Below are 24344 nucleotides of genomic sequence, written 5' to 3'. Positions count from 1 at the left end.
CGCGAGCAGCAAAACCCGGAAGTAACGCGTTCTGTTACTTCCGGGTCGCCACAGAGCGCAACCCGAAAATGCTCAACCTGAAGCAACTTCAACCTCAGGTATGACTGTAAAACAAATTACAATCACAAGAATACACATCTCAAGTGTCAAAGGGCAGAGTGAAAAAAGGTGCACCTTCAGCATTAGGTGAAAACTGTATAGAGAAGGTGCCAGACACACCTCTATGGTGATAGAGTCCAATAACTTAGGGGCTGCCACAGAAAAAGTCTCCTCTCCTTGGTAATCATTTTCCATACTTCTGAAGGTGCTGGAACCACCAAGAGGGCACCCTCTGCTGCTCTCAACACCAAAGGATTCTGTAGAGAAGGAGGCTGCCTTTCAGCTATCTGATTGAGATCAGAATCATTTAAGGGCTTTAAACACTAATGTGAGCACCATGAATTAGGCTTGGAAACAAGCTGACACAGCTGTTTTAAAACGGGTTATATGAGATTTAAATGAAACCCCAGCAAGTAACTCTGGGCTGCTGCATTTTTCACCAGCTGAGGTCTAGTGCCACCATCACTACAGGAAATCGCTACAAGTTGGGGAAATGGACATTCCTTTTTACCTTTCACAAGGGCTTCCCTCTTCAGTGCAAGGTGGGCTGCACGTGTGCCAGGCTGCTTGGATCTTGTCAGAGTGAGTGCATAAGTAACTATTGCCAAGGAAAACGTGCTTTGAACAGAATGAAAATTTTGTAGCAAGTAATCTTTAGCTTTGTTTTTTGCATCTTCAATTCTCTGGGAAGACAAGAACCAAATGTTCTTATTTTATTTTATTTTTTTCCTTGCTTCTGGTTACATTTGTACCACGCGCTTCCTCCACGAAGGAGGCAGCAGCAAGCATAGTTCTCCCCCACCCTCATCTTATCATCACAACCACTCTGTGGGGCAGGTTGGGCTAAGCAATAGTGACTGGCCCAGTAAGCTTTGTGAATAATACTCTAACCATTACGTAACAAGACACTGTATTGGAAATGTGTCTGGTGCTTTTCTGTTCTGCTACGAAACCTCAGCATCAAACTATTCAGGTCATGAACACAAGAAGCTGCTTTAGACTAAGTCAGACCATTAGTCCAACAAGCTCAGCATGATCTACACTGATTGGCAGTGGCTCTCCAGAGTTTCAGGCAGGGGGCATTACCAGTCTTACCTGGAGATGCCAAAGATTGAACATGGAGCCTTATGAATGCAAAGCAGACCACTGAGTTACGACCCGTCCGCAATGGCCTTTGGTCTATGTAGCTCAGTTTCTGCAATAAATAGCAGTAGTTCTCTGGGGTTTCTCAACCCTGTCTACCGACATCAAGAATTGAACCTCGGGCCTTTTGCATGTTGATGCTCTACCACCAAGCTATGGCCCTCCCCCAGTCCTTCCTTTAGAAATCCTGCTGATCTCTACAGGGGTGAACGAAGGCGTCGTGACATCCGGGGTGCAGCGTCACTACATAGGGTGCATGTGCGGCATCACTATGTACAACGCATGCACCGTACATAGCGACACCGCACATGTGCTGTACATAGGGGTTTGCTGGCGGTGCTGCTCCAGTGCCGTACAGATGGTGCTGGAATCCTCTGCTCGCAGCTGAGATCCCACCACCATCCGTACGACGCTCAAGCGGCGCCGGTGGCAAACTGCTATGTGCAGTGCCGTTATGTACAGCACATGCGTGCTATGCCGCACATGCGCTGTACATAGCGGTTTGCCGCCAGCGCCGGGATCCTCTGCTCATGGCTGCAGCTGCGAACAGAGGATCCTCCACATGCAGATGTGGTGGCGCAATGGCTGCTTGTGTCGCCAGCCCCCGCAGGGTGCCTTCTTGTCACCACCCCCCGCAGACATGGCACCCGGGGTGCACACACACACACACACACACACACACCGTTGCGATGCCACTGGATCTCTAGCATTCTTGAAATCTGACTGTTGGCTTGGAGTACAAAAATGCAGTCTGTGGGAAGAAGGAAGTAATCACACTACACGCACCTGCAACGGGCAGATATGAATTGATTTTTCAAATCCAATCAGAGAGAAAGCGGTGAGATACAAAGTCTTTTCTTTCTGTTCCTTAGGCAGTGTACCCTTTTAAAAAGCAAAATATACAAACATGCAGTCAGACAGATGATGATTGTGATAATAATAATGATGATGTTGATGATTACCCACCCTTTATCAGCAGGTCCGAAGGCAGGTTGCAACTATTTAACATTCAGAAGTTAAAACAGATTACCAAGGCCAGTCCCTGAAAACACATACCTCGGGTGTCAAAGATATTGTGTGTAGTCAATGGTCTTTATGATATACCTCACAAAAGCAACACACAAGACAAATCTGAGCGTAAATTAAAACAAAGCAAATAATTAAAACTTAAAATTACAAAAAAAACCCAACCCAGTTTCCTTACCTGTAGTTTTACAGGTTGGTAGCTTGAAATCTCCCTGAAAGATCCATCTGCCATTTGACAGTTGTCAATCATCCACGTCAGAGAATTGCACACAGAATTCTTATCAACAGCCACATATTGGCTCACTTGTCCCAAAATCCTTAAGGCAAAAGCTGTCAGCCTGCCCCATCAACAAAATAAAACAAATATATTTCCTGAGGAAAATCTGAGCTGGCTGCTAATTTTGAAATTAATTCCACCCACACCCTGCACACACACATTTGGGTTCTGAAATTCTGAAAGTACAAATAAAGTATTCCATGGCAAATATTTAAGGTTAATTTTCTGACTGAGCATCAAACTTGATGACTGCTATATTTATACTGTGCTGCTCTATGGCTTTAAACGTTTCACTCATTCACTAAGGCAGAAGTCCAATATGCAATTACCAGGGAGCAAGTCCAGAGAACCCAGCAGACTTGTCTAGGATTGCACTGTAAATGTGTGACCTTTCCAGCCCATGGACTTATAACCACAGCTGCTGTGAATCACTCTTTTGCTTATACCAGGAGCTCCAGAGGTAGGAAGTGCGTGATTTTGCTACAACTTTTGGTGTGAACTTAAGGTAGAAAGATGGCAGCAGATGGCAAAGTGCTGCTGCTACCTGTAAACAAACTAGCAAGAAGTGCTTGATATTGCTTGGGAATTCTAAGAAGCCAACAGCAACCCTGAGTGACAATTGGTGCAGCTCTGGAAGATTGCGTCTGCCACCTTGATGCAAAATGGTGCCCAATAGTATCCAAACATAGATGAAAGCCTGCTCATTGATCTCAGGAACCCTCTTGCAAAATGTTTTACAATATCTTGAGAGATGTCTAACTCGGTGCAGATTTGAAAAGTTGAGTCTGCCATCTTGATTCAAAATGGGATCCTACGGTATCCAAACACAAACAGAAACCTGCTCCTCAACCTTAGAACCCATTGTGTCAAATTGTGTTACTATATAATAATAAATATATTTGTTAATATATATGGAGAACTCACCAGGCACTGGGCTCTCCGTTCTCCCACATACTGTATGAGAAATCTTTTTTCTGGAATGACAGGATGCTGACAAGTCCTATAAGGTACATAAAGCAGCGTATTCAACATTTATTCCACTCATGCCACTACTTCAAACATTAGGAGATCATTCACATTGACTATTATCTCCAGAAAGAGCAAACAAGATCTCGATAATGCCAAAGTTCCCTGCAATTATGCCAATCATAAGCCTCTGGCTAAATTATCATCACAAGGCACATTGTTTTGGTGATCATGCAAGGACTTCAGGTCTACCTTACCTTGAAAGACCACAAGGGAATACTAATTTACCTTCTTTCATCTTCCTCCTCAGGTTAACTTTTGGAGTGATAGTCCCTGGGCCAAGTATGTCCCAGCTGTCTGTCCTTTCCAGGTAGTCATATGCATAAAAGACTGGCACAACATTCATAAGCTCAGTTTCTGCACTCCCCTTTGGGAGGTTGACAAGAAGTTTTAGCCCTTCTGGGCTGACAGCTACATTAATCACTTCACCTAGAAGAATTCCTGCAAAAGAAAAATGGTACCATGAAATCCTGTCCTTTTTGTTGGTGGGCGGATGGAGGTTGTCCATGCTGCTGAGTTGGTATAAAATACGGGGCCTTTATGGAGGTGAGGCCCAGATACTGGAACACCCTCCTAGGAGAGCTCTACTGTTAGCTACTTCTCACAAGGCAGTCAACACTCACTTTGTTCCCATTCTCTGAGTAACAGGTTAGATTACACCAAGGGTGGGGAACCTCAGGCCCAGGGGCCAAATGTGGCCCTCTAGATCCCAAGCCACATGCCTCACTGGCCCTGGTTTGAACCCATAATGTTTTTGCCTGGCTGGAACGTGTCCTTAAACTCTTGCTTACTAGGGTAGAGGAAAGAGAAGCATGTGTGTTCTCTAACCTGCTGTACAAAGTTAAAATTTACATTTGTTGCTCCACTCACTTTTGTCTCTGGGCCTGCTCACCACTAGCCAGGGGCCCTTAAAAGGTTGCCCACATGGAAATGTGGCCCTCAGGCTGAAAAGGGTTCCCTGTCCCCTAGGTTAGATACCAGATACGGAGCCTTCATAGTGGTGGCCCAGTATCTGTGGACTTTCTTTCCCCAGGAAATGTATATGACCCTATCATTTGTTTGTTTGTTCATATATTCATTGCATTTATACACTGCTTTTTCTGCCAAGGCACCAAACTAAAACAAACAAACAAAGCTGAATGGGCAGGGAGGGAGCAGGTTCTGTTGTTGTTTATGCCTTCCTCACTTGTGCTCTTCTTCCTCAAGACTGCCAACCTTTTAAAAGAAGCTTTTGTTTCAATCCACTTTTAATTCATGCCCCCGCTTAGATGCGCTTTCTTACTGCTCTTTTTGAAATATTATAGTAATAACTCTGTTGTCTGCCGCCTTGTGACAGGTAAAAGATTGTTTTAAAACCCTTTAATTAATAAATGTAAATAAATACTTCAACAAGCATTGCTGCTGAGCAGATTATGATTTGTCTGGTGTTCCTTGTGCATTTTACTTCTTACTCTCAGGTTGCCCTTGTAAAAGGAGGGAGGGGAGGAAACTAGAATTAATTGGCTCTGCTCGTCATTGGCTCTGGCGCCACCTACTGTTGGGGCCCTTGTCTTACTCCCTACCCGTCTAAATGGGCACCAGTCACCACAGTTACAATTTATAAGCTGCTTCAATCATCACCAATAGAGAAGCAGGATTTGTAAACAGAAGTCTTCAGAAGAGATATGAACATAAGACAAGGCTTGCCAGATTATGCCACCAATCCAGTATTCTGATGGGACTAGTGGCCAGCCAGATGCTTATGAAAAGCCCACAACCAGGGCATGAGGGCAAGAGACATATCTCAATCATATACCCCAGCAACTGGAATTGTCAGAGGCATCCTGCCACTGATCCCAATATGAGTAGAATGCCACCATTACAGTGGTACCTCAGGTTAAGAACTTAATTCGTTCCAGAGGTCCGTTCTTAACCTGAAACTGTTCTTAACCTGAAGCACCACTTTAGCTAATGGGGCCTCCCACTGCCGCCACCACCGCACGATTTCTGTTCTCATCTTGAAGCAAAGTTCTTAACCCGAGGTACTATTTCTGGATTAGGGGAGTCTGTAACCTGAAGCGTCTGTAACCTGAAGTGTATGTAACCCGAGGTACCACTGTATCAGCAACCACCAATAAGCTTATCCTCCATTACAAATAAATGACATGAAACCTGATTCAAGGCTAAAAACACTTGTAATATTTAGAGGCTTAAAAGCAGCAAGAAAACGTGATTAAAATAACTGTGCTCCACCCACTCCATTTTACCTTTTATATTCAGAGTCCTCTCAACCTTTGTCTTAGGGACCATGTTTGATGGTATCCTGTAACGAAATACTTGCTCTCTTTCCACTGTCCCTGTTGTTGAAAATATATGTGAAGAAACCATGGAAATTTATTGTGTTACATATGCCATTACTAGAGCTAAAAAATAATAATTGTGTACTATGTTAGCCTTATTTATTTCACATTTCCATCCTGCCTTTCAAAGGTATACATTTGCAATGATCAGACCTAGATCTTCAACAATGTGGTGTGCCTGCAGACTAGGGTTGAGGGAGTAATTTTGTTTGATTCACATTTAAAGCCAAATCTACATAAATCATACTTCCTGAAACAATTACATCAGGGATGTCCAACAGGTATATTGTGATCTACTAGCTCAACAACTTTTGTAGATCACTGCCAGTTTTTTTTTTTTTATAGTGGGAGTAGATCTCAGTCTCTTGAAAGTTGGACATGCCTGAATTCACATTCATATGAACTTTTCAATGCAGTTTGCCAACCAAGCAATGTGTATGGAAAATGCATATACTGTACTAAGAAAAGTGCACTTAAAAATGCATCTAGTCATGAAAACAAATTGCTCCACAAAAATGTATGTGTTAGAATAAGACTGCATACAAAACGTGTATATTAGGAGAAACGCACACTAAAATTCTGATGAATTTTCATAAGGACTTCTATAAAATTGCAAAATGACATGGAAATGTGGAAAAGTGAACTTTAGATTACAAAACTGGCAAATTTACCCACCCTTCTTACTGTGGGTGCTCATATATGATGTCAGTGCTATAATGATGCTAACGTACATGGGAATGAGCTCCATTTAATTCAATGGGTCTCACTTCTACATAGATATAGTTAGGATTGGGACTGGCTTATAAGGAAAGGATCACAGCAGAATTTGGGAGGCAGGAGGCATGCTATGCAGTGACTTAAAAATAATAATAACCCACATGCTAGTTCCCTTTGTAAAATACCAGCAGCATCCTGCCTGGCATTGCTCATGAAGCCTAAGTAACCAAATAAAAAATAAATAAAAAATCACTGCAGTTTTGAAATCAATGCATTTTTAAAAGTTTCATCCTGCTGCCTTGATTTAAAATGGCATCCAATTGTATCTGAATATAGACAAAAAACCCACCCCTTAATCTCAGGAACCATCATGCAAAATTTTGTTATATCTGAAGAGGTGCCCAAATGCCGAGTGAACCTTCCAAAATAAATAGTGTAATCCATACAGTGCAATCCTTTACATGTCTACTCCTTAGGAGACTCTTCTGAGATCAAAGGTACTTATTCCCAGGTATGTGTGTACAGAACTCATGCCCAAGTGACTGTTCTAACAGCAAATCACATGAGCATGATAATGCTTATCTGAAAGAGAAAGAATGGATCAGGAAAACTGAAAGGAAGGGAGGGGGGAAAGGGTAATTTGCCATACCATAAACACCCTGTGGGTCCAGCGTGTGACCTTCGTGAATTTCCTTTCTTATCCCTTCAGGCTAAAACCAAAGAATAGGGAGATAACATTATGCAGGCCTGTCAAGCAACGTTTGCTTATTCATTCCCCCACCCCAAGAATCTCAAGCAAAAACTAGTTTTTAAAAAGATATCACAGTTGTACATGCAACACACACGAAACACCCCAACAACTTTATTTGGGAACTGAAGTCCCTGCTAGTGCTGGTTACAGTTCATTTAAAACTGAATCAACAGAATGAAATATTAAATTACAACTAGCGAAAGAAGTTACAAATGTTCCCTGCAAAGGGGGACTTAGAAGCCACCAGGAGGAAAGGATATGGCAATCAGGCACCCTCCATCATTCCAGGTACAGGTACAGGTATAGGTAAAGGTAAAAGATAAAGGGACCCCTGACCATTAGGTCCAGTCATGACCGACTCTGGGGTTGTGGCGCTCATCTCGCTTTATTGGCCGAGGGAACTGGCGTACAGCTTCCGGGTCATGTGGCCAGCAGGACTAAGCCGCTTCTGAGCAGCGCACAGAAACGCCGTTTTACCTTCCCGCCGGAGCGGTACCTATTTATCTACTTGCACTTTGACGTGCTAGGTGGGCAGGAGCAGGGACTGAGCAACAGGAGCTCACCCCGTCACGGGGATTCGAACCGCCAACCTTCTGATCGGCAAGTCCTAGGCTCTGCGGTTTAACCCACACCACCACCCGCGTCCCACAGGTATAGGTACAGCTCAATTTTTTCCTCCACCTACCAATGCCCTCCCACTAAGGTTACCAGAAGGAGAGGAAGCAGCAGCCTTTCCACTCTCCTTAGACCCAGCTATGTGACTTGCATTCTGTTGAATTTTGCAACTAAGAACTTGTCGTCCTGGGTTTGCTTCCCCCCCTCCTCCTCATCCCTCGTCCCTTTAATATGTTGTGAGAGGGATTAAAATCATGAGTGCAATCATTCATTTCTGATTTGCAGGGGTGGGAAGGCTTTTCAAGAAAAATAGCTTGATCTTACCACAACTCTTAATGTTCTCACAAGGACTTCATTGACAGAATCACCCTTCAGTGTAAAGTTGATGGTGTGGAGGCCTGTCTCCAGAGGGAGAATCTTGAATGTTGCTAAGGCAACTGATGATCCCTGGAGATCCCGACGCTTGCAAATGGTTTCTTGGATACCGTGCTGTCCAGTGCTTGTGCCTCCAAAAAGGCAAATGCCTTCACCCACAGATACCTTAGTGCAGTACTAAAGCATGTGTCAAAAAGGGTTAGAAGAGGTTTCCATCAGCTGACTCAGTAACATGTAGCTTATATTTATTTTATTTTATAAAATATTTATTAATTTTTTTTGAAATATAACAGAAAAAAGGAAAAAGGAAAATACAGAATAAAAACAGTTAAAAACATACATTATTTCTTTTACTTATTTTCTTTTAACTTATTTCCCAGACCTCCTCATACCTCCCTTTTTTGTATTCCACTTCAATTTATTGGTTCAGCAAATCCTTCCCATTAGATTTTAACCCATTTATAACCCTTTTTTCATATTCTCTTAAATCATTACAGCTGGAAACCCCTTAGTTGCTATCCAACATCATTCTATCATTCATTAATTTTACAATATTTCTGTAGATAGTCTTTAAATTTCTTCCAGTCTTCCAGTAACATTTCTGTAGATAGTCTTTAAATTTCTTCCAGTCTTCCAGTAACATGTAGCTTATAAGCATGTGCAAAGAGGTATTTTATTTCGTTTGCCCTGAATCTTTCAGCATTAAGCTTCATTGGATGTTGCTTAGTTCTAGAGCTATGACAGTTCTGGTGTCCGCACCTCTTTTCTGATTCAGAATGGAAAGGAAGGTGGGTACCCAGTTCTGGCATCCAATGAAATGTGGGTACCCAGTTCTGGCATCCAATGAAATAGCAGAGATCGACCCGGTGTAAATAGCAACTAAGCAGGAAGTGCAAATTATCTCACACACATTACAGAGTTTTGTGAGGCTACTTAATGAGACTTATTGGATGTGCCACAGGCACCCACAGGGATTCACATTATAAAGTGATTTTTTAAATAGAAATTTTGCATTCATAATCTCAATGCAACAATTGAAACTTTGGTAATTTTTGAACTGTTGTGAAATTTTGTTTCACTTGCTCTTCCAGTGTTACGTCTCATCATTTACAGGGAACAATATGCTCTTTGTAGGGATGGAAGGATCTCTCAGTTTTGGTTCTCAGTTTCTCATTTCTCCAATACAGTGGTACCTCTACTTACAATCCGTTTTGGGGTGTCGTTCACACCCCGAAAAGTCTGTAAGTAGAGTGCCGCTACTGCAAAGCACAATAGAGCGCTTCTGCGCATGCGTGAATTGCGCAGATCGCTTCTGCGCATGCGCGCATGGTGAACCCGGAAGTAAACACTTCTGGGTTTGCCACGTTCATAACCTGAAAAGCTGCAATGTGAAGCAAACGTAACATGAGGTATGACTGCATTAAATTCAGTTCTTCACATTTATGCAGGAATCTTTTTTAAAAAAAAAAACCTAATGAAAATTACTCAGCATTTTAGTGCAAATTTCTCCTTCATAAGCACTTTTTTGTAAGCAGTTTTGACTAATGTATTAAGAGAAATTGCTTGCAAAAATGCATTTTTACATGTTATTTTCATTAATATATTTATTTTAATGCACACTTTAAATTTTTATGTGCAGTTTTTAACAAAACATTGGTTGGTGAACCATATCATAAAACTGAGATAAGTGTGAATTTCAAAGGACGGCTATGCTTGGGTTCTGATATTGTTTTGGAAAGTATGAATCTGAGATATATATACTGAATCCAACATTTCCCCCATCCCTAACTCTTAGCAACATTTTCTGTCAGAGCCTTACCCTGGTTTTGGAACCTTTGTAATTGTAAACAGATCCTCTCAATTCTATCTGTTCTCCACGGACAACAGAGTAGGGAACATGCACATCTATGAAGACGTTTTTCATTACCTGCACCTGAAGTGCATCAGCAACACAGATACCTGTGTGAAAATCAAACAGGCAAACAAACAACACCATTTGTAAGTAGTATTTAGTATTTAGTAATTAATTAACCAGTCAGTATTTAATAGCATTTACTAATGCTTTTTTAAAACTACTGATGCACTTTATACATATGGGTGAGCAATATGGTTAGTACTAACAGAATTAATAGCTTAACATGTTTATTAAAATACCATTAAAATGCTTTTTGGGAAGGAAGGGCTTTTTGTTTTAAATCTGCAGATTGTTGTAGGAAATGGAACAGAATGGAAGTATGAGTCAAATACGTGGAAGTTTATCCATTCCTTATGATGATGGTTAACATCATGGACGTTTTTAATGCTTTGATGGAATTGCTTTGTTTTGTTTTTTTAATTATGTATGGATTTTATCATTGATGTTACAAACAACTTAGAAGGCCATATTGGCATGTAAGCAGTATATAAAAACCATTTTCTGATCTTAATGCCCTTACAGGGGAAGATGGGTTTAATGTTGTTCAGGTTGGCAGCCATCTTGTGCCAAAATATTCCATGCTTTAACTATGACAATACAAAGAAGGACTTCCTTTTTTCATCCTGAATCTCCCGCCATTCTATCTCTCTCTCTCTCTCTCTCTCTCTCTCTCACACACACACACACACACACACACACACACACACCTCTCTCTCCTGGGAGACATCCCAATTCTCCTCTGTGTATTGGACAAGTAGGTCAAACAACGCTGGAATCTCAGAGGTCCCCAATTGTCTCATTTTTCATATAAAATTTCACTCGCTCACTAAGAAGGGCTACAACAATATGAGACATTTTATACATACCTTTGTCTGAAATGCTAACTCCTTGTATTTCCCAGGTGGTGATAGAATCTGGCAATGTCACAGGAAGAGCCTTTAAACTGCATTTATTAGGAGGGGAAATGCAAACACATCAAAAAAAATGTAGCTAACAAGCATCAGTCAAAATTTTTAAAAAATATACTACAAAAATGCATTATCTTATAGCAAAAAAATGTGTATATTAGAAATTTGCACTAAAATGCTGGTGAATTTTCAACAGGTTTTTTTTAAAAAAATAAAATCACAGATTGTGGCAGAAATCTGGAAAAATGAAAAATGAGGAACTAAGAGAATCAAAACTCACAAATCTGTCCACCCTTACTTGAATAGCTGGGGATTGTGAGACCTCCAGGTATAGGGCGGTATATAAATTCAATAAATAATAAAAATTGAACTTGGGGCCTTCTTCATGTAAGTTGTACGCACCGAGACAGTGCTCAATCCACTATAAGGAAGCTACCAGACAACTATCAGACCACTGATCCATCTAGTTCAGTCCTGTCTATACTGGCTGGCAGCAGTTCTCCTGGGTTTAGCTGTGAAAATGTTCTCAATGGATACTTCATCTCATTCAAGAGAGCAGTTTCATTCTAGGCCACAGCTGAAGTCAGAATGACTGAGTCTCTCCCAGAGTACTGTACCTGTGAACTGGGTGAACCTCCCATAGCCAGCTTTCAGGAAAATAGCTTCGGATCTCTGGATCCAAATTCAACATGGCATCAAGGGCTGGAAAATATTTTTTAAAGGAATTTCAGAAAATTAGAAAAGTCAGCCAGTAGTCAGGAACTGCTAGGACCAGCACAGGGATGTGGAACCTGTAGTCCTTAGAGATGCTGTTGGACTCCTGCTCACATCAGCCCTAGTCACCATGGCCAATGATCAAGGGTGACACGCTCATTTGTATGGATCAGTTCCATATAGTGTGTACAGTGGTACCTCGGGTTAAGAACTTAATTCGTTCTGGAGGTCCGTTATTAACCTGAAACTGTTCTTAACCTGAAGCACCACTTTAGCTAATGGGGCCTCCTGCTGCTGCCGCGCCGCCAGAGCACAATTTCTGTTCTCATCCTGAAGCAAAGTTCTTAACCCGAGGTACTATTTCTGGGTTAACGGAGTCTGTAGCCTGAAGCGTACGTAACCTGAAGCGTATGTAACCTGAGGTACCACTGTATTGCATTTTCTCTCCCGCCCCCCCCCCCCTTTTTGGCAGTGGAGGCTAGTTTTTAATAGGTGCACCTTGGCTATAGGTTGTGGAAGACCTTTCAGGCCTTTTCTACCTATCCTAGGAGAACAGCGCCCTGGCTAACTCCAGCTACAAAAGCTGAGGCTGCTGAGCAGACTCTTAAGCTGAGGGAAGGTTTAGTCAGTGGGTGTTGTTTTTTTTGGGGGGGGGAGGTTGCTAATGTTGTTGATGTTAAATGTAGAAATTGTTCAATTTGATTGTGTTCTTTTTGATGTTTTGTTGTGTATGACTACTTCTGTTATGTTCGTTATGTAATTTTTTATATTTTGTGAGCCACCTTGAGCATTGAGTTTTAACTTTGGAAAGGCAGAATAGAAATAAAACGATTGACTGGTTGATTGCCATTACAGCAAATACTATTTACGTACTAAACATTTATAACTGTAGTAGGAAACTTGCACGTTTAGGAGAATCTAATGGGAAATCTTGAGGAAATTTTGTAGTTCCATCAGCATCTCCACACTGTCAACATTTTGCAATAAGGATTCGATCAAAACTTTAGGGGTTGTATCCAACTAAGGTTTACCCTAAGTGGACACATTGAAATGAATGGACCTAAGTTCATCATGCTTGTTAAATTCAGTAGTACTACTTGGAGGACTAGAATCAGCTAGAACCCTATGTTTATGTAGTTAAAGTACTCAACAAATTTGCTTAATAATGAGGAATTGCAATTGGGGAAGTGCATTAAAAAGTTTGAGATGAATGAATGTCTCACAGGAAGATGTGTAAACACCCCAAAAGCAAATCAGGATGAAGGCAGTATGAATGCTCATTGCCATACAATCTTCCCATGAACAAATCATATAACTTAGGGAAGTGCTGGGTGAGATCCCATGAACAGTAATACTAAAAGGAAAGGGAGTTCATGATGGCTGGGAGTTTGTTAAGAGGGAGATAGTAAAAGCACAACGTCAGGCAATACCAATGAAACGGAAACATAGAAGGTGCCTAAAGAAGCCAGGGTGGCTATCTAAAGAACTATTAACTGAGTTAAGATTAAAAAAGGATGTGTACAAAAAATGGAAAAGGGGGGAAACCACCAAAGAGGAATTCAAACAAATAGCCAGCACGTGTAGACACAAAGTCAGAAAAGCTAAGGCACAGAATGAGCTCAGGCTTGCTAGAGAGGTTAAAAGCAACAAAAAAGGCTTTTATGGGTATGTTCATAGCAAAAGGAAGAACAAAGAAACAGTGGGGTCACTCAGAGGAGAAGATGGTGAAATGCAAACAGGGGACACAGAAAGGGCTGAACTCCTCAATGCTTTCTTTGCCTCAGTCTTCTCCGATAAAGAAAACAATGCCCGACCTGAAGAATTTGGAGCAAATGATTCAGCAGAGGAAACACAGCCCAGAATAACTAAGGAGATAGTACAAGAATACTTGGCTAGTTTAGATGTATTCAAGTCTCCAGGGCCAGATGAACTGCATCCAAGAGTATTAAAAGAACTGGCAGATGTGATCTCAGAACCACTGGCAGTCATCTTTGAGAATTCCTGGAGAACAGGCGAAGTCCCGGCAGACTGGAGGAGGGCAAATGTCCCTATTTTCAAAAGGGGGGAAAGAGAGGACCCAAATAATTACCGCCCAGTCAATCTGACATCAATACCAGGGAAGATTCTGGAGCAGATCATTAAGCAAACAGTCTGTGAGCACCTAGAAAGGAATGCTGTGATCACCAATAGTCAGCATGGATTTCTGAAAAATAAGTCATGTCAGACTAACCTGATCTCGTTTTTTGACAGAATTACAAGCCTGGTAGATGAAGGGAACACAGTGGATGTAGCCTACCTTGATTTCAGCAAGGCATTTGACAAGGTGCCCCATGATATTCTTGTAAAGAAGCTGGTAAAATGCGGTCTTGACTATGCTACCACTCAGTGGATTTGTAACTGGCTGACTGACCGAACCCAAAGGGTGCTCATCAATGGTTCCTCTTCATCCTCGAGAAGAGTGACTAGTGGGGTGCCACAAGGTTCTGTCTTGGGCCCGGTCTTATTCAACATCTTTATCAACGACTTGGATGATGGACTCAAGGGCATCCTGATCAAATTTGCAGATGACACCAAACTGGGAGGGGTGGCTAACACCCCAGAGGACAGGATCACACTTCAAAACGACCTTGACAGATTAGAGAACTGGGCAAAAACAAACAAGATGAATTTTAACAGGGAGAAATGTAAAGTATTGCACTTGGGCAAAAAAAATGAGAGGCACAAATACAAGATGGGGGACACCTGGCTTGAGAGCAGTACATGTGAAAAGGATCTAGGAGTCTTGGTTGACCACAAACTTGACATGAGCCAACAGTGTGACACGGCAGCTAAAAAAGCCAATGTAATTCTGGGCCTCATCAATAGGAGTATAGCATCTAGATCAAGGGAAGTAATAGTGCCACTGTATTCTGCTCTGGTCAGACCTCACCTGGAGTACTGTGTCCAGTTCTGGGCACCACAGTTCAAGAAGGACACTGACAAACTGGAACGTGTCCAGAGGAGGGCAACCAAAATGGTCAAAGGCCTGGAAACGATGCCTTATGAGGAATGGCTAAGGGAGCTGGGCATGTTTAGCCTGGAGAAGAGGAGGTTAAGGGGTGATATGATAGCCATGTTCAAATATATAAAAGGATGTCACATACAGGAGGGAGAAAGGTTGTTTTCTGCTGCTCCAGAGAAGTGGACACGGAGCAATGGATTCAAACTACAAGAAAGAAGATTCCACCTAAACATTAGGAAGAACTTCCTGACAGTAAGAGCTGTTTGACAGTGGAATTTGCTGCCAAGGAGTGTGGTGGAGTCTCCCTCTTTGGAGGTCTTTAAGCAGAGGCTTGACAACCATATGTCAGGAGTGCTCTGATGGTGTTTCCTGCTTGGCAGGGGGTTGGACTCGATGGCCCTTGTGGTCTCTTCCAACTCTATGATGATTCTAAATCAGTAAAGACAGGATATAATCTGTTATGAGTTTGGGGAAGGTTGGGGAACCAGTCAAGAATGTTCATCTGTGGATGAAGACTAGATGGTCACTTTAGTACTCCACTTTAAAGGAATGAGCTGGGCTGCAATTAGCTGCCTCTAAGTGAGAAAGAATCAAAGGTGTAACAAGTGGGACCAGGCTAAGGAGTTGCATGTGAGTGAGCTGGAAGAGATTGATGCTGCCGGAACTGGGGATAGAGACATGACTTGCTCTGTGCGGGATCTAGAGCTGTGACAAATGGAAAAGCAATATATTTCGGAGTGTTGATACAGTGAGCCCCTCCATCCTATGCCCAAGGTGTGTGTGTGTGTGTGTGTGTGTGTGTGTGTGTTGTGTGTGTGTGTAAATCAAACTGTATATCCTAAAGACTCCACAGTCTCTGTTGACCTTCTTAACAGAGGAACCGAGCCCTGGATAAGCGTACAACCCCACATCCACTGCTTAGGGTGGCATGCAACATCTAACATCCACACAAGCTTTCTGCAAGCAGATCAGGATGACTGCTTGAGCATCAGACCCCAATTTGATTGGCTGACCAAAACATCTGTTCGTTCCATTCATCTCCTTTGTTTAAAATCCCCTGTGAAACAGTAGCATGCCTCCAAATGGTGTCATGGGGTAATATTACCTTTTCTCGCCAGTATTAAAACCTTGTGAGTTTCATTCCGCCGCAGGTTTTCTGCAGTTTCACAGCAGCGCTTAAAAGCTGCTATGCAAAGGCGACCACCAGACTTAATGCGGTTGGCTCTCTCGGCACAAGTTTGCATGATGGGATACAGTTCTGCTCCAGTTCTACAGCAGTTCCGAAGGTCTTGTCTTTTAAAGTAGGTTACTGAAATGACAATACATAATGCTAGTCTCTTTCTCATGGCATAGTAAAATCAGTACCAGTTTCAGGTTTGGGGTGTCTCCCTGTTAGGGATGTGGATAAAATTTGTTATGGGAGTCCCATTTCCCCATTTTCATTTCTTTTTGAATTTGCATACTGCCTTCCTACATTGCTGTTAGGGATGGAGGGAATCTGTATGCATTTAAAGCTAAATCTTATCAAATTCAGACTTTCTGAAACAAGATGTGCAATGAAACACAAGCTGGCCTTTGAAATCATCTGAGTTTTGCAATGCAATACTCCAGTGAAAAAATGCTTACAAGAATGCATATATTAGATGGAAGTGCACATAAAAATGAAAATATAAATGAAAAATAACATACAGAAATGCATTATATTAGGGATATTGCTTCCAAGAATGATGGATTTAAAAGAGGATTTTTTAATATTCCCAAATCCCCTATAGAATGTGGAGAACTGAATTTAAGATTGAAAAACCAAAACTGATGGATCCTTCTATCCCTAATTTCCAAGACAGTTTACAAGTCGTTGTGAAAAACATGACTATAAAAATAAATACAACAGTTCCTCAACAGGGAGAAATTTAATTTTGTTTGCATTTTTATGAGAAACTTCCTAATTTATGCTTCTCAAACCAATTATGAGCTGAAAAGCAGCTTTCCTTTGCAATTCATACTTCATCGAAGTTTGTGATGCAGTTCTCCAACCAAATAATGTATATAAAAATGCATATAATTGTGTGCAGTAAACACATATATAAGTGGAAACAACATTAAAAGTCATTATCAGGGAAAATGCATTTCAAAAGTGTGCATACTAGTTAAAGCTTTACACAAAATTTTGTATAATGGGAGAAATGTTCACTAATATTTCCATGAGCATTTTTTAAAATTGCAGATTGATGCAGAAATGTAGAGAACTGAATATAAGTTTGGAAAAATGAGAAACCAAGAGAAGATGAAATAGACAGATCTATCTGTCCCTGTCCTCTGGGCAAAATGTTACGCTCGACTCCCATCTGTGGCAGCCACTCCCCATCTTAAGTTACCCATAATGCAATGCCCTAACCCTTAGATCTATGAAATTATAGATATGATTAAGAAGACCAAATATATTTCCCACAAATCGCTTGGTTCCCCGCTTCAACACAAAAAATGCTATTGAGTAAAACATCTGGCATATGCTGTACCCAGTTTGTCGATTTCCTCTTCGATGGTGGACCGTGAGGATCTTACAACAGATTGACAAGCTTCATCTGTGGAAACAAATCAAAGATAAAACCAGTGGCAATGGAGAGAAACGTGCTTTTATAAAGCTGGCAGCGAAATGAAAAAGCCTTGACACCCCAGATATTTAGGGAGGACTTGCGAAAAGGTGTCACTTTGTGGTTAAAAGGGATGGGGGGCACCTGTTTCTGTTGAATCATCAGCATTCGCATTGGTCAGGAAGGTGAGTCCAGCCCTTCGAAACACGTCGACATTGCTTTGTCCCCCACCAGCACCACAACCAAGGTCACTTGTTTCCAACTGCAAAAGTGCCTATGGGGGGAGGAAAAGGACAAGAGGGGAGGACTATTTTCAGCTTATATTATCAGGGGTAAGAAACCTGTGAGCCTCCAAATGCCACTCCCACCTTCCCTGACCATTGGTCATGCTGGCTAGGGATAATGGGAGTGGGGGGGGGGCTTAGGAAACACCATATACAGTGGTACCTCTGGTTACATACTTAATTCGTTCCAGAGGTCCGTTCTTAACCTGAAACTGTTCTTAACCTGAAGCACCACTTTAGCTAATGGGGCTTCCCGCTGCGGCCGCGCTGCCGAAGCCTGATTTCTGTTCTCATCCTGAAGCAAACTTCTTAACCTGAAGCACTATTTCTGGGTTAGCGGAGTCTGTAACCTGAAGCGTCTGTAACCTGTAATTTAAAACCACTGTACCACTGTAATTTAAAACAAGGATGAGGAACCTGCAACCTTCCACATGTCACTGGACTACAACTCACATCTTCTACTACCATTGGACTTCAACTTGCACCTGCCCCAGCCAGCATCGCTAATGGTCAGAGACAATGAGAGTTGGAGTCAAACAATATTACATTCTGTATATTTAAATGAACTTATTCAAATATTATATATCCGTTGTCAAAATACGCATGCTGTAAATATGAAACATAGACGTGGGGAAACTCAGGCCCTGGAGCCGAATGTGACCCGCTCCCAAGGTCAGATTACTCACTGGCCCTGCTTTGCACCCTCCTTGAGTGTTTTTGTCTGGCCAGAATGTTTCCTTGAGCTCTGGGAATGCTCCTTGTTTGTCTAGCTAGAGAGAGGTATGTGAATGTGTGCAGTAACTAGACTACTGCATGAAGTTAACATTTATATTCACAGTTCTGCCCACCATGGGCATGTGTGCCCCCGGAGGGTGGCCCCAGAGGGATTGAGGCCCTTGGGCTGAGAAAGGTCCCCTGCCCTTGGTGTAACACAATGCAAACAGGTTTTTGTTTTGTTTTGTTTGGAGCATAAGTACGCAACTCTTTCCATAGGCCTTGTCTTCGATCTTGTGATGCCGTAGATCGCCACATCCATAGATGACAAAGCAACCAAAGAGTCAAACTGGGTTTTCAAAGAAAGCAAAATGGAATCTCCTGGGCTGTGTGACCTTTCACTTGTTGATAATTTAACCTATATAAGAGAAGAGAGGGGGAAAGAGGATTAACTAAAGGAAATCCATTATTTCAGTGGTACCTAACTGGGTCCCAGTTTTCTCTAAAGTGTGTGCATTTAAAAAAAATAATAATACACACACACACACACAATGGAGAAATTCACACTCCTCTAAGGTTTGAAATTCTGTTTCCCCCCCAAGTAGCAAACCTTGAGTCCTAGTTCTGGGAGAAAGGCAATACATACATACATACATACATACATACATACATACATACAACTGGGGCTCAGCATACATATACATCCATATAATAGTTGGAGGTGGGGAATTAAAAATGCATTATTATTTTTTGCAAGATTACTTTGAAAAAATGTGCTTTTAGGCAATGTTGCTTTAGAAAAAGGTGTTCGCATAAAATTTTTCATGAGGACAATATTAATCTTTTTTAAAGATGCAATGAAATAAATTGCAAAGTGACGTGGAGAAGTGTTCAGAAAAATGAGAAGAAAAATGGGAGAAACCAAACTGGTCAGTGTCACCAACCCATTACATGTTACTCACCTCAAGGCTGTTTCCACATTTCTGTTCTACATTTAACCAGACTGAATCAGCTACCAACTCTGCAGCTCCCTCTCCTGTAACTATGTAGTAGACAAGTAGGCGGGCTGAAGGGACCATTTCCTTCGTTAGCTGAAATCTTAGACTTTGATAAGTGGAGTCTTTAACTCTCTCCTGAGTCCCGTGGGCTTTTATTTTCCCTTTGGATAAGATCTAAAGGAAAGGAGGAAAGGAACTAAGTTAAAAACAATGGGCTTTGGATGAGAGAGAGATCTCCAGGGAAGGCTGGGAGAGAACCCTGCTTGAAACATGGAGAGCTGCTTCCAATCAGTGCAGACCATACTGGGCTTGGCCCTGACTCAGCCACTGGCAGAGGAAGAGGAGTGCGGGGGGGAGCACACCACCCCCAGCAGCATGATCCCAGTGGGGTGCCATCGCGGCTGCCCCCCCACCTGCACTGGGCGCCACGCCCCCGCAGGTGGTGTGCCATGCCCCCAGGACATGCGCCACACCCCTGTAGGTGGCATGTCACACCCCCGGGATGCGCGCCAGCCCGGCCCCCGCTTGTCCCCCCCCCTGTGATGGAGCATGAAGCTCCGTCACTGGACTCAGCATAAGGCAGTTTCCTACAAAACTGACATTGAGAATCAACAATGTGCTTTGCTTGATGAAACCCTAAAAATGCCAGAGTAATTGGCAGTGAAATTGAAGAGGGCAATTTCAAAGAGTTAGCAGAGTGTAACGTGCTCTAGAGCTACAATGATTAAGGTGTCGTATCTTTCTGAGACACATCATTGCAGGAGGTGATTTACAGGACAACATGTTGTGTGGCAAGTCTATTGGGTTGTATCCAGTGTTAGTCCTACTCAGAGTAGACCCATGGAAATTATTTGAACTAAGCTAATCATGGTCATTAACTTCAACAAATCCACTCTCAGTAAGACTGGTACTGGATACAATCCTGTATCCACTGCTTAGAAAAAGCTTTTTGCACTTCTCTTCTCATTCAGAGTGGAAGGGTAGGTGGGTGTTCAATCCTGGCAGTAAATGAGATGTTGGCATGTTTAAGCGGGGCGGGGGGGTGGTGGTGGTTCAACGTAGGAGAAAATGAGCCAGTGCAGACCTGAACAGGAACAGTGAAAGGTCTCATCCACATTATGAGTGACTGAGACCCTTTGTGAGCGCCATAGGAGGTATATGTGAGCAACACTGGTGCCTCTGCTTTAGTATACATAACACCGAAGAAAGCATAGTGAGAGACAGACTTAAATACTTGTGAATTTGCTGGTCTTTTGTGTCACCCAAAATCTCCTGGTTGAGGTGGCCGCTTCATAGCATGCAATGGCAGGATGAGACCTGGAAGCTTGAGGGACAATTCAATGCAATTAAAGACAATACATTAAGAGGCAAGTGGGTTGTTTTCTTCTGTGCGTACCAAATAGCTATAGTGATGTATTTTATCAAGATAGTGGCTTGATGGGTGTATGTTGATGTGAAGGGTATCACCCACACGTAGCAACTGGTGGTTTGAAGCCCAGTCGATGTAAAGGTAACTTCCACTGAGGGAAGCATATGATTTTGCCTCGTAGCTTTCACTGGCCTGATTTTCTTCTGGTAAACTGGTATCTGCGGTTTTTATCTGGAAATGATAGGAAACAAAATGAATTTAAATCCACAGGGGCAATAAGAGTCTAAAAAGGTACAAGTCAACAGGCAGGAAGGTCTAGGAAACATCAGTCGCTCAGAGGATAAGCGCTGGATGCAGAAGGTCTCTGATTCAATCCTCAGGATCTCCATGTAGGGCTTAGAGTCCAAGCTACACGAAACCCTGATGAGTCCCTACCAGTCCGTGTAGGCAATGTTGAGCTAGATGGAGCAATGATCTGACTCAGGGTAGTGCAGCTTCCTTGGTTCCTATAACCTCCTATCAGCTGAGGGTCCACTTATTTTGTCATGACTGCCATTCCTTCCCCCACACTCTGGGAACCTGAGGGTGCCTTGAGAGCCACTGACAAGTCAGCACTGACAATACCGAACAAGGTAGACCAATAATCAATATAACAGATGAATCAATTAAATGTTGTAGTTCAAGTCTTAACATGAAACACATCTCATTTTCCCAACACCTCTTGCTGTCAAGTTTCTAAATATGGTTTAAGACAGGCACTCTCCCTCCCTTGGGGGGGGGGGACACACACTCAGTATACTTTTTAGTAGTATTTTTTGTTGTAATGCACTGTGTTTAAATATAAAAATCCAGTTTTCAAGGTCACCCATCTGAATTAGAAAGCGGGGCGGGGAATGTTCCAAATGCGCTGCACACAGGCCAAAATATACAGTCTCAAAGTACAGCCTGTACAAGAACGGAAACCCGAAAAGAATTTAACTCACTCGAAACTCCAGCACTTTGCAGTCAGAAGGAATATTAACCACAAATAAAGCTGTCCCGTCGTTCTGGCTTGTTTGCCTTCTCCCAGATTCTTCACCTTCTTGAACTAACACGTTCTCTTCCATTTGCTCATTGAAAGCAGTAGCCGTGAAGACAATGGGTATGTTTCTAGCAGGAGCATCTGCCGTATCCTTCACCTGCACCTATTAGCACAGAAACAAAATCATTTCACTATAATATACAATCTTCTTTTAAAGAAGGGATGGGGAAGCTCTTTTCCACCTGAGGGCCACCTTCCATGGGCCATGGGCCAGCTGGGGGCAAAAGTGAGCAGAGCAACAGGTGTAATTTTTACCTTTGCACTGTTGAGTACAACACAGACACATACTATCCTAAAATTCTCCAAAAAAAAACCCCACAAGTTAGCTGTTCTACATACACTTGCTGGAAAACTCGATACTGATTAGGATCCAGTCAATGTCTAAATCTCAGGTAAAGATTTTTGTGTGAGAGAGAAAGCTTCTATCCACAGAATCACAGCACTGTAGAGTTGGAAAGGGACCCTAAGGATTATCTAGCCCAACCCCTGCAATGCAAGAATATGCAGCTGTCCCATACGGGGATTCAGCACCATGCTCTAACCAACTGAGTTATCCTGGAGATTTTCTAGGCTGTGCCCATGTATTAAGACAAGCCACCCGAAAGTTATCTGGAGTTAATTACTTTCGCTTCAGTCAAAATGAGTCTTACAAAATTAAGACTTCGTGTTATGCCCTCAGTGTTTCCAAATGGTGTCTATAAGGAATTGCCCTTGGGGCACCATTTCTTTGTGTTTCATTCCGCTCGCTACACCACCCAGTGTCCTCTACATAAATATCTGTCTGAGTGCGCTGCTCTGGTTCACCAGAAGCAGCTTAGTCATGCTGGCCACATGAGCCGGAAGCTGTACGCTGGCTCCCTCGGCCAGCATAGTGAGATGAGCGCTGCAACCCCAGAGTCGTCCGCGACTGGACCTAACAGTCAGGGGTCCCTTTACCTTTACAATAGCCGTAGCAGCAGGTGGGGATCATAACATCAAGTGATTTTGTGTGCATTCTGCTATCGGACAAAGAAAATTATGTTACCTTGCATGCATCTCTATTTGATTTAGCTGCCAGGAAAGTAAGAGCCAAATTTGTGGCTTTGCTGGGAATGTTATGGCTTACAGCTAAACTAATAAAATTGTTAATACTCTTATTACTGCTGAACTCTACCCTCTGTACAGGTAAACAACAAGGGTATGAAGCACAGCCAGATAAGGTGTGACCTGGGGAGAGTCTGAGGGCCAGATAGTGAGGCTTAGAGGCCTAAATTCTCTTCTCTCTCTCTCTCTCTCTCTCTCTCTCTGTCTCTCTCACACACACACAGGCCTGACACACATCACCCATGTTTTAAACCATTTTCTTGTACAAAATATGTGTATTCTTTTAACATTAGGAATCAGAGACAGGTAACTATTACCACATATACAATGGCAATCAAGGGATCCCCAGTTCAGTTGTAAATCTGAGCTGAAACCCTCTACAGTTTTTCACAGGCATTGACAGCAGTGTCAAAAATAACATCCATTTTCAATTATTTTTTGGCATATTTATTGCTGTGAACCACCATGAGACCTATGGATATAGAGTGGTATACAAATTTAGTAAATAATAATAAAATAATAATTGTTGAGTAAATGTTTGCTTATTTATGTATATTGCCTTCACTTTCAGTTGCCTTCAGTTGCCCTCAATCATGCTATCACATAGCCAAATATGATTGGCTATGTGGTGCTGTGATGCCATCCTGTTCACTGCTGTGGGATTCCTGATTGAATGGGACCAACCCATGTGACCAGGAAGCACGAAGAAACAGCATCAAGGGAAAATCTGTCAAAGGAGCAGCAGCCAGATGAAACACTGGCACCAAACAGAGTGGGCTGGGGAGAGAGATGACAAATATTTGCACAAACTAAGTGGATTTATTTGGGAACATTTCTTCCTCACTATCACACCAAGTAATAATGTTCTACCATATGCTTTATACTTCTCCAATTTGGAAAAGACAGAGAAATTTTATTTAGTTCACTTTTAAAGGAAAATGTGCCAAACCTGCACTTTATAAAACAACACTATGCCAGCCTGCATTCGTTCCTCATTTAATCTGGATTTACCCATTCTCATTCATTCATTCATTCATTCATTCAAAGGATTTATACTGTTCACTTCAGCTGGATAACCTCCCAGAGTGGCTTACAAATTGATTAAAAAAACAAACAGTCCCTGCCCTCTTACTTAAAATCTAAAAAGACATGGCAGGTGGTGGGGAGGGAAGAGGAAAACAAGGAAATTAATTTTTCTGGGGGAAATCTAATTAAGTTGTGTTTGTTTGATCCTGTTACTGGTGATCAGCTGGCAATCTCTGAACAATCAATTTACATCTTTAAGCCCCCTCATCTTAGTTTGGACACAAACTAAGAT

At 42.2% G+C, this 24344-nt stretch overlaps 1 protein-coding gene across 2 annotated transcripts in view; it reads right to left on the bottom strand.

Moving 5' to 3' along the window:
* The window catches only part of C5 (complement C5), a 74317-nt gene that overhangs the window by 28057 nt on the left and 21916 nt on the right, over positions 1-24344 (bottom strand). For both annotated transcript variants that reach the window (XM_082208778.1, XM_082208777.1), the window contains exons 11-28: positions 21846-22046; positions 20890-21093; positions 19458-19667; positions 18764-18913; positions 17642-17771; positions 17423-17488; positions 16012-16215; positions 11809-11893; positions 11150-11226; positions 10188-10327; positions 8318-8545; positions 7277-7337; positions 5818-5907; positions 3800-4012; positions 3470-3545; positions 2447-2606; positions 2029-2124; positions 611-782 (exon numbers count right to left, since the gene is read on the bottom strand). In XM_082208778.1, the coding sequence (XP_082064904.1) occupies positions 611-782; positions 2029-2124; positions 2447-2606; positions 3470-3545; positions 3800-4012; positions 5818-5907; positions 7277-7337; positions 8318-8545; positions 10188-10327; positions 11150-11226; positions 11809-11893; positions 16012-16215; positions 17423-17488; positions 17642-17771; positions 18764-18913; positions 19458-19667; positions 20890-21093; positions 21846-22046 (2563 nt within the window). The remainder of the gene's footprint in view (positions 1-610; positions 783-2028; positions 2125-2446; positions 2607-3469; positions 3546-3799; positions 4013-5817; positions 5908-7276; positions 7338-8317; positions 8546-10187; positions 10328-11149; positions 11227-11808; positions 11894-16011; positions 16216-17422; positions 17489-17641; positions 17772-18763; positions 18914-19457; positions 19668-20889; positions 21094-21845; positions 22047-24344) is intronic.

Source organism: Podarcis vaucheri, assembly GCF_965113315.1.
Source record: "Podarcis vaucheri genome assembly, chromosome: Z".
Taxonomy (NCBI): Eukaryota; Metazoa; Chordata; class Lepidosauria; order Squamata; family Lacertidae; genus Podarcis; species Podarcis vaucheri.
This window is presented reverse-complemented; position numbering and strand designations above follow the sequence as displayed.